Source organism: Nannospalax galili, unplaced genomic scaffold, assembly GCF_000622305.1.
Source record: "Nannospalax galili isolate Female #2095 unplaced genomic scaffold, S.galili_v1.0 scaffold271, whole genome shotgun sequence".
Classification (NCBI taxonomy): domain Eukaryota; kingdom Metazoa; phylum Chordata; class Mammalia; order Rodentia; family Spalacidae; genus Nannospalax; species Nannospalax galili.
The window spans coordinates 6697478-6707486 of NW_008331789.1; the positions used below are offsets into that span (position 1 = coordinate 6697478).

At 54.1% G+C, this 10009-nt stretch overlaps 1 protein-coding gene across 1 annotated transcript; it reads left to right on the top strand.

The window, feature by feature from the left end:
* Positions 1-3035: 3035 nt before the first annotated feature.
* On the top strand, positions 3036-7038 carry Nkx3-2 (NK3 homeobox 2). The gene is made up of 2 exons (XM_008826890.2): positions 3036-4118; positions 5408-7038. Exons 1-2 carry the CDS (start codon positions 3653-3655, stop codon positions 5941-5943), a joined length of 1002 nt encoding a protein of 333 aa, XP_008825112.1. The 5' UTR covers positions 3036-3652; the 3' UTR covers positions 5944-7038.
* Positions 7039-10009: the final 2971 nt, after the last annotated feature.

Here is a 10009-nt window from a genome sequence, read left to right on the forward strand (position 1 = left end):
GGGGAATGGCCAGGCCCCGGAGCGACCTCCATGAGCCTGCAAACGCATCCTCTTCTTTCTCGGCCTCTGGAGTCGCTCGGCGGCCTCGGAGATCAAAGCTCTTAGCCTCGTTTTAAAGGAATAGAAACCGGAGCAAGCAGGTGACCTGAGTCCAGGTCACCGCGCTGAGGGTGAGCGTCTTGTGGCTGCAAGAGTAAGGGCGGGGGCCAGCCTGAGCCCTGCGGCCGCTCCCTCGCCCCCAAGACCCTCAAACTCAGATTAGGAGACACGCGGACGTTCGGCAGCTTCCGCGCATCGCGAGGTGGCCCCGCCGGGAAGTGCCGGCTCGGACTTGTGCGCCCCTGGAGCGCCGGCGCGCACCCCAAAGGTCGCCACGTTCCACCGATGCTGCGGCTTCCCGCATCGCAGCCCCGGCGGCTTTCCCACCGTCATCCCACTCTACCAGCCGCTGGCTGAAGCCTGGAGGGCCAGCCGGGCCAGACAGCCGGGGCTTGGGGACCCCAGGGCGCCGCGCCGAAGGGGTGCGCAGGAATCAGGCTGCAGAGGAAGAGCCGGACGCCACGGAGGATCCGGGAGGGGAGGCCCAGAGGAGAGCAAGGGATGGGGGAGGAGGAAAAGGGGAAGAAGTTCGGAAAGAGCCGGGCCTGGGGGCGAAGAACGCGCAGAGGAAGGTTGCGGCTGGAGAGTCGCCGCGGCCCAGCGCACCTCCCGGCTCCTCCAACTCCCTGACCAGACCCAGAGCAGCGCCGGTGATAAGTTAAGCACCTCCGAAACCACCGGGTTTCCGGGGCTCACCGCTTCTGGAAGCAGTTGCCTTGGGTGGCCTCGAAGAGGGGTCTCCGCGCGCTCGCACTAGCGTCTGCCTGTTCCAGACGACCTCCTCGAGTTTGCGCTGACCTCAGAGCCACACACGCCGCTCTCTGGCCTGGACTCCTCATGCACCCAGGGGACCTCGGAGCATCTGACCCCCTGGGCTCGTGGTCCCACAAAGCCTTCCCAACTCTTCTCAAATCCTTTTTCTTAGGAGCTGCCGCTAGCTGTAGTTCGGGACTGGAGTCTTTATCTTCCGCCAAACCCGGGCCTCCGGGCCCTGCGTGCTGCTCTCACTCTGAACCTAGAGATCTGCTAAGTGCTGCAGTTGCCCGAGATGGCCCGGTCATCCTCTGCCGCTCAGCGCCTCTTGGAGACGAAGAATGCAATCACTTCATTCTCGTGCACACGCAGTAAACGCTGAGAACTCCCAAAATCACCAAACCCGTCTTTCCATGTTTCGAAACCTCCTGCCGCGTCTGTGGCAACTGTGACTGGAGTTTCTTTTTTATTTTAACCATTTTTGTCAACTAAACAGTAATTATTACTTCAAGTATGTGGACCTCAAACTTTACTGCAAGATCATTCAATCCTCAGCTACCTCCGTCTGCCCGTAGGTCGTGAACGCAGCTTCCTGTCTCACTGTGTCCAGTGTCCACAGAGCCAGTCGCACACATAGCCTACACCTGCCTAACCCTGTTTCGGGAGCAATCTATGACTCCTCCACTGTCCCTAGAGAAAAACATCTATATGTATTCCCAACACCCCAGTGTAGGGTGAGGAGTAGGGAAAGCAAGTTTAATAAAATAGGAAAATGTTGGGGGGGTGGAATGCTTCCTTTTGAGACTTCATAACCATTTTTGTTTGGTCCCTTTCCTGACCTAAAGAGTGTCCCTTGGCCCTTACACTTGCCCGTACGAACAACAAATTTAAGCACCTTTCCCTCAAAATTTACACAACTGTTAAGAACTATAAAGTGAAATACCCTCTTCAAGTGAGTTTTTCCCCAGGGTACACTGCACCCTCTTCAAGAGAAACAGTTGACTGAACCACGGGAAATCTGCAGGGTTCAAATCATCCTTGTAAAGCGGAAGATTCTGTCCAGTGAAGGACTTCCACTTGCGGTGCAGAAGGAGAAAAGGGAAAGCAGTAGAGAGAGGTGTTCAGTGTTTCAATGACACCAAAGAAAACAACCCAGAAGCTTATTAAGTTCAAATCACAGTCATTTTAATGTATTCAGTGGTTCATGTTTGTGTTTTGGATGTTGTTAAACCTCTGGTAAAGTTCACAGAAGACTGTAAAATGTTACTTGAACAAACTTTTTATTTAAAAATAAGCAACATAAATAAGCAAATAGGTTTTGACATGCCCACAATATTTGCTTCATTCTATTGGGTAAAATAACATAGTTCTTATTTTTAAGGGCGTTAAACATTATCAATTCTGGATCTCATTACTAGGTCCCAGATAGTCCTTAAAACACTTAACTATTTCTATTCAACTCACAAGTAGCAATATTTAAGGGAGAAATGGAAAGCATTTTTTTCTTTCCGTTGTAAAACTTTGAGCAAAGTCCAATTCAATTCAGCGTTGACTGCCCAGGGAAATGACCAGCCGAGTTCCGCTAACGCTCCCAACTCCTCTCTTGACTTTGGATTTGACTGCTATTTTCCATCCTAGCTTTTTAATCTGTCTACTACAGAAACCCAACCCAATCAAACCCAACAAGGAAAGGAAAATATTTCTAGAGTGATTTTAATTAGTTGATTATTTCATTAAGAGCATTAGCCGGTAAGCCAAACTTTAGGAGCGCAATCGATGAAGTTTGCTTTTCAACTTGAGGCTCCTTCCTAGAGAACAGAAACTACACGTCATTTATGGAAGTGTATTCTCTTGGGGTTTCGCCGCAGATTTGGACTAGGATTCATATGAGGGTTCCAGAAAAGCGCCAGACTAGGTGGCTAGAAGCGCTAGAGTCAGAAACACGGTTTCAGAGTGGGTGTGCCTCCCGGTTGCTTAGGATGCTCCGAGAACCAGGCTTAGGAAGGAAGGGGTTAACTCAGACCTTGTCTTTAATGACTCAACAAGCGCAGTTGTGTCTCTTAAAATCTTCGGCCCCCAGCTGGAAACAGCCAATCCACTGCGGGGAGCGCCCGGGACTGCCGGTGAAGGGGCGTGGCCCGATGCTGTCACTCAACCGTGAGGAATGACAATCTGGTGGGAGGGGGGGGTCCGGTGGATCGCTGGGGAAGGAAAGAGAAGAAACAGATAAAACCGGGGTAGAGGGTAAAAAAAGGTGTCCGGCGCTACTCGGAATCCAGGGGCCGCTGCAGTCGCGGGCGGAGCCGGGAGGTGGGCTCCGGAAGAGCCTGCGGGAGGGAAAGGGAGGACCCGCCGGGAGCGCAGCCTGCAAGCGGGGAAGGAAGAAGGAGGCCTTGGAGAAACTGACTCGGGCCCTGCGCCCCGGCGGCGCTCGGGAGGGGGCTGCGGACGCCGAGAGGACCCCGATTCCCGCCGGGCTCCCGGGAGGGGACAGACCCCGGCCGGGCCCTAAGTGCGATAGGCGATGATACAACCCAGCTAAGCTGCGAAAGGAGAGTGTCTGACTCTGGACCCGAGGGAGGGGGTCTCCCGGCGGGGTGGGTCTCTGCGGTGGGGTGAGGGTCCGCACAGATCCTGGGACGGAGGGGCGGGGGCTGCTGAGCTACACCGGAGTGGGCAGCCCCGGCCGGCTCACTTGCGCTGCGGTTGCCCGCGCTCCGGATCCAGCTCAGAGCTGCCCCAACCCAGCTGCCCGCAGCCCGGCCCGCCGGCCGGCCAGGGGCTCCGATCGGCGTCGCAGATGGCCGCGCGCAGCTCTAGCACCTTGACGCCCTTCTCCATCCAGGCGATTCTCAACAAGAAGGAGGAGCGCGGCGGGCTGGCTGCTCCGGAGGGACGCCTGGCCCCCGGGGGCCCAGAGGTGGCGGTGGCCGTGGCACCCGCGGTCTGCTGCTGGCGGCTCTTTGGGGACACGGACGCGGGTGCGCTGGGGGGCGCCGAGGACTCTCTGCTGGCGTCTCGGGCCGGAACCAGAACAGCTGCGGGCCAGACCGCCGAAAGCCCGGGAGGTTGGGACTCCGACTCAGCCCTCAGCGAGGAGAACGAGAGCAGGAGGCGCTGCGCGGACGTGCCCGGAGCCAGTGGGACTGGCCGCGGGAGGGTGACCCTGGGCCTGGAGCAGCAGGGCTGCGAGCTACACACCGCCAAAGACCTGGAGGAGGAAGCCGCCGCCCGGAGCGACAGCGAGATGTCAGCCAGCGTGTCAGGTCTGCTTGGGCTGCACAGGGAAGGGGGTTGCGCTGAGGGCATGGATTAGGAGACCATTCACTCCGAGGGGGCTGGGCCTGCTGTGGGCATCCTGTATTCTACCGCCCTTAGGTGCTAGCCAAGTCCCGAAGTTCTGCACGCAGACGCGTGCTGCAGCAACCCTCGGGCAACTGAGCCTCGGGTAGACTGTGAACCCTCTTAGAGCCCTGGGTCCTGGTACACTGTGGCCTGGACAGGCTCGGGGAGGGACCTCAGCACCCTGTTCCGGAAGCTTTGCGCTCAACTCCAGAGCCCTATCTGTGTGCGTTCTTAAATCTTTAAAATTAGCAAAGGAAGACCAGAGACCAGGATAGATCGTGGCTTCCCCCACCACCTCGCTCCGACCCAAAGATACTAATGCATAAAAGTCCTCCCAAGGTGGTGTTCGAACAGGGAGTGAAGGACTCCGCAAAACCAACAACCTAAGGGTGGAAGGGAGGATTTGCTCCAGGTTATTCTGGAGGCGCTTTATTCACAAGCTGGTATATTACTGGTCTGAAAACCCCGCCGCTGGCTTCTGTTTTCGTGCACTCTACTGTAAGCTGCACGCTGGCTCCGAACAGGCCTAGGCGTGGGGCCTCTCCACTGGGACACTGCAGGAAACCCAGGAGAGTCCGGAAGTCATGTCAGATCAGGAAGATCAGAGTCTAGGGGCCAGAGGCATAGACACTCTCTCTTCACAGTCAACCTCAGTTTCCCTTATTTCCTTGCAAAGAAGGTTGGGAGGAAATCCACTCAAGGCCTTGCTGCACCCAGTTGCCATAGGCCTGGCAACAGTCCTGGGCTGTTGGGGTAGGAGAAGCCGTCTGCCTCTGACTGCAAGATCCATCCTTCACCTTCCCCTAGAATGCAGCCAGAGGGTGTGTGTGTGTGTGTGTGTTTGGCCTGGAGCTGGGAAACAGAAATTCAGCCTACAAAGCCAGGACCAGAGCTGTGTGCAGAGAGCGCGTGCATAGGCTCAGGCCGAGTACCCCACATTACTTACGGCTGGGGATCGAGGGCCCAGGAGAGATGGTCCTACACCGCCTTGGCATAGCTGCAGAGTGGGTCACTTGCACCAAAAGAGATCAAAAGTTGAGGAGCGGGTGCCACAGAGTTCTGAGACCCACACTTCTGGAACCTCACTGCTCGCTTCCGTTGGGCGCAAAGTGTATTTCCATTCCCAGTCTGCCCTGGGAAACCACTGCAGTTGAGACCCACTCCGAGACGCTGACTAGCTCTTGCATTTTGTTCCCACCGGAACCCGCAGGCGACCGCAGCCCGAGAGCGGAGGACGACGGCGTTGGCCCGGGAGGCGCACGCATGCCTGGGCTGTGCAGCGGAGCGGGCGGAGCCGGGAGCGGCGGGCCAGCGGGCGGCGCTGAGGAGGAGGAAGAGCCGCCGGCCCCCAAGCCCCGCAAGAAGCGCTCCCGGGCGGCCTTCTCGCACGCACAGGTCTTCGAGCTGGAGCGCCGCTTTAACCATCAGCGCTACCTGTCTGGGCCGGAGCGCGCAGATCTGGCTGCGTCGCTGAAGCTCACCGAGACGCAGGTGAAGATCTGGTTTCAGAACCGTCGCTACAAGACCAAACGCCGGCAGATGGCGGCCGACCTGCTGGCCTCGGCGCCCGCCGCCAAAAAGGTGGCGGTGAAGGTGCTGGTGCGTGACGACCAAAGACAGTATCTGCCCGGAGAGGTGTTGAGGCCGCCCTCGCTCCTGCCACTGCCACCGTCTTACTATTACCCCTACTACTGCCTCCCCGGCTGGGCGCTCTCCACCTGCGCAGCCGCTGCGGGTACCCAGTGAGCGAGTCCTGCAGCCCCCGTTTGCACAGGCGCTGACAGGTGTTGGGGCTGTATTCTGCAGGGGCGCTCCAGCGAGGACGCCCAGTGGAGGGTGAAGTCCTGTTCTGGCTCCGCTAGCCAAAGTGACCTGGCAGCCGAACTGAGTCTGTCTGCCCAGAGAGGGCGCCTTGTTCTGATGTGAACAGATGCGCCCTATGACCCAGCGGCTCTGCACACCCGTCACCTATCTGCAAGCCTCGAGACGCTATTTATTACCACAATGTTGGATTCGGATTGCGTCTGCCTGGGGGTGATGTCTGCCCGGAGTAGAGAGGACTCCTGGAGATCCCACAGCCTGAAGCCTCGGAAGGAATCTCGGGCCTGCCTGCCGGAGCTTCGCGCGCTAGGCCTCACTAGTTCATGGTATCCATGCTACGGATCTGTGTGTATCTACATATTTTTATATTTGGAAATTGAATTTGTGACAAAGGATTGCGGAATCATGGCAGCTCTGGGGACCAGGAGTTGATATGAACCCCTCGAAGGGATTGGTTTGGGGGACCTCCCTCCCACACCTCACACACCCCTCACCCGGGCGCATTTCAGGATGCTGAATGTAAGAATGGGAGCCTTTCATCGTGGGGCAGGCCAGGGATCCCTAGACTTTCCCCTTCTGAAATTCAGGGCCAAAGGGAAGTTGCCTGGAAGACCCCAAAGAGTTGGGGGCCCTACACTAAGGGTCCTTTGCAGAAACTTGCCTTTATTTCTTTTTATTTTTCAAAGAAGGTTGAGACTTGTAGCACTTTTCAGTTGTTTGTATTCAAATAACGGTTATTTTTGTATTCAATGTGAATATCCCTGGCCCACCATCCCGAGGCTGCCTCCGCAGTCCGCCTTTCTACCCCTACATCCTCCTTGAATCCTGCACCTGGGTCGGTGGCAACTCCCTCTCTGCCCCTCACCTGTTTCTACCCGTCTTAACAACCTCGCAGCTTTTCCGCCTCTTTAAGGGCACTGTGCACTCAACTAGAGTATTATCTTTAAAAGATCTGTGAAGTTTGGAAGCTTTATTGGCTGTATGGTTTTTCTTTAATTTATAAACTTTCAGTTTAACATGCTCTCCTGGAAGCCTTGTTGTCTCTGAGATTATTTTACTGCAGCTTTGGGATGGGGAGGGGAGCGGATTAGAAGTCATTGTGGCTAATTTTCCCAACTGTTTTACTGTCCCGAAGAGAGGACTCTGCCCCATCCCCTGTTCCCAACAGCCTAGCAGCTCACCCTCAGCAAGGGTTTAAGTCTTCCAGGGAATCACAACTTCGGATTTGTCGGTCTGAGCGGAATCCCTCTGAATCTGAAAGCAAATTCCTAAAATTCCTTGTTTTTTAGAGTCCAGGGGCCTCAGAGTCTGGGAAGGGCCCTGTGCTGATTGAATCCACAGCTAATTTCTACCCAGTAAACCTGCAGACCCTTCAACACCTTCGGCCTTCTTTCTGCTTTCGATTTTGCCAGCATTTCTCTTAAGTGACTGTCTTTAAGAATGAACTAGAAGAACAAAAACAGCAAACTCTCACTGAAATTCTAAATCTATCTGGAGAGAGTCAGGCGGGAATAACGTTTCTCCCTGGGAGGGTCACAGGCAAATTTTACCTCGGTGGGTACAAACTATATTGTAAAATGTTTTCAAGTGTTTCTGCTCTCCCGGTGACCTGGTGTCATTTCCTATGAAGGGGAAGCCGGTCAGTAGAGGATGAGACGGGCAAGGTTTCTTTACTGCCCCATTTTACACATGAGCATACCCAACCATTTCATGATTCCCTTGAATACCATGCGTTCTCCTAAAGTTAAACTTTCACCTTTGCTCATCACTTGCGCTATGTCTCTGGAGAGTAAGGGGAAGTCAATGCCACATTGCTGGCACCTCACATCACTTTGAGGACCGGAAATCCAGGCCTGGGCTTGTTTCAGCTCACCTGCAACAGAAGACCAATTAGGGCTACACTCCAGCCTTGGTAACCTTTCCCCACTTCTTGGCCTCTGGCTTGGAAATAAAGGTCTGGGTCTGAAGGGCCACCACCCCTTGGACTGGCATAAGTAGAGTGAAGCGACCAGCCTCCTATTCACTAAGTCCAGCTTCTGCAAACAGCAGAACTATGAAAACCAAAGCCCTGGTGATGTGCACCCCACTGCTCCTCCACCCCAACTACCTGCCTTCTAATTGCTGCAATCATTTCATTTATTTTTTAAGTTCCATTTTCATGTCATAATGTCATAATGAATCATGATACGTTTTCCTGGTAGAAATTTGGAACTTTTCCGTTAATGCTTTCATCTCCTCTCCTCCTTTGCCCAGAGGTCACCACTGTTGAGAATTTTCTTACAGGGGAGGTGATGTCCCCTCCTTTGGAAAATGGCAGTTGCATGTTGCTGCTTGCTAAGGAGGCAGCTTATTTTCAATCCATTGTGGATTTGGAGAAAGGAACTAGAGTTTCTTTAGAGTAGGAAAATGAACAGACCTCTGAGATGCACCCTGGGCATCTTCCTCCTCTCTTGAAGGCCCTATTTCAGCTTCCCACCAGGCCTCCATTGCCGTTCTGTCACTCCCAGCTCCACCCGGATGCCTTCTGGGGGCGGGGGTGGGGGGTGGGTGGGAGCTGAAACGACAGGGGTGAAGCTACCCAGCACATTCTGTTTGGTCTGGATTGTGGCAGCTGTGGGCTTGCAGCAACATGAACACCTTGAGTTCTGCTTCTGAGACCCCAAGGTTACCTTTGGGTCCAGCTTGGCCTTCCGGGACTCTGCATGCAAAATGTGACCCTGACTGTCGCATTCCTGTTGGGAATCCACAATGTTCTCCTAGTCACTCTGCTATTCCCTCTCTACCATCCACCTTTCTTTCGTGCCTCCTTTTCTATAGTATTATTTTTTCTTTCTTTTTCTTTCTTTTCCTTTCTTTTGCTTCTGGAAGATCAAAAACTCAGCCTGCTTCCTGCTCAAAGGAGTCTTAGTTTTTGAACTTCCTGATGGCTTTGCTACCTGAACTTTTTCTACCAGCTGCAATCACAACTGCAGCTCAGAGCCCAGGGTCAGTCTACTGCTTCATCCTTCTGTGCGTTTGACCCTCAGTAAGCAGTAAAACTGGCCTTGGAACTATTGGATCCTGACTCATCCACCTTACAGCTGAGTAAACTAAAGAGAAGGGAATGACTGAGAACAGGTTTGGAATGAGCTTTGACCAGCACTGGAATCTAACCCAAGGATTCAGGTTGAGTTCATGAATCTTGCCCTGGGCAGCAAATTTGGGATAAATTGGCTTGCGTGAGAGTGTGCGTGTGTCACAAGCCCTTGCTTATCTCAAGCTGGGACTCTGGAGAAAATCCTGGAGAAGTCCCTGGAGAAATCTTGGCTGTGTATTGATAGAACTGAGGGAGTTGAGGTTGGATTCCATTGAACTATTGGTGGCTTTCTGCGGTGATGAATCCTCACACACAGCTCTCTGACACTAGGAAAGTGAAAAGGTGAAAAATCCGACTTCATAGGAGACAGATACTTGCAGTGTCTCTGGCAACGACCATTAATTCCAGTATCTAGAGTCAGAAGAGCTGCAGACTGGTTGGAAAGTCCTGGCTTCTGGGGGTGTGGGGAGTGGAGTATGCCTTGTGGTCCTGCTAGGGGGGGATGGTGGTGTTCCTGGTTCCTTTCATTACAGGGAGGAGAGCTTAGTAATGCTGCCTAGCAGTGAAAGGCCAAGATCCCAGAGGAACAGAAGCTCAGCTGGGGCCTGCAGACATGCCACAAGGCCAAGGCCCTGTGTCTGTAACTTCCTAACTAGCCACTACCAGAGCTCTGAGAGCTCTGTGCCAACCAGGCTGACAATGTCTACTCCACTCCTGTCTCAGTCTGAGTTACAGAACAAAATAGAGAATGTTATCTGACTGCAAAGTCCACAGAAGAGTTGACTTCCCTACAGAAGGACCCTTACTTTGCTGGCAGAGGGCAACAGCTGACTGAGTCTGAGGTACAGTCCTCCCCCCCCCCAAATCTTGAAATTAGCAGGGGAGCTCCTGGGCCCCAGTGAAGGAACATTCCAG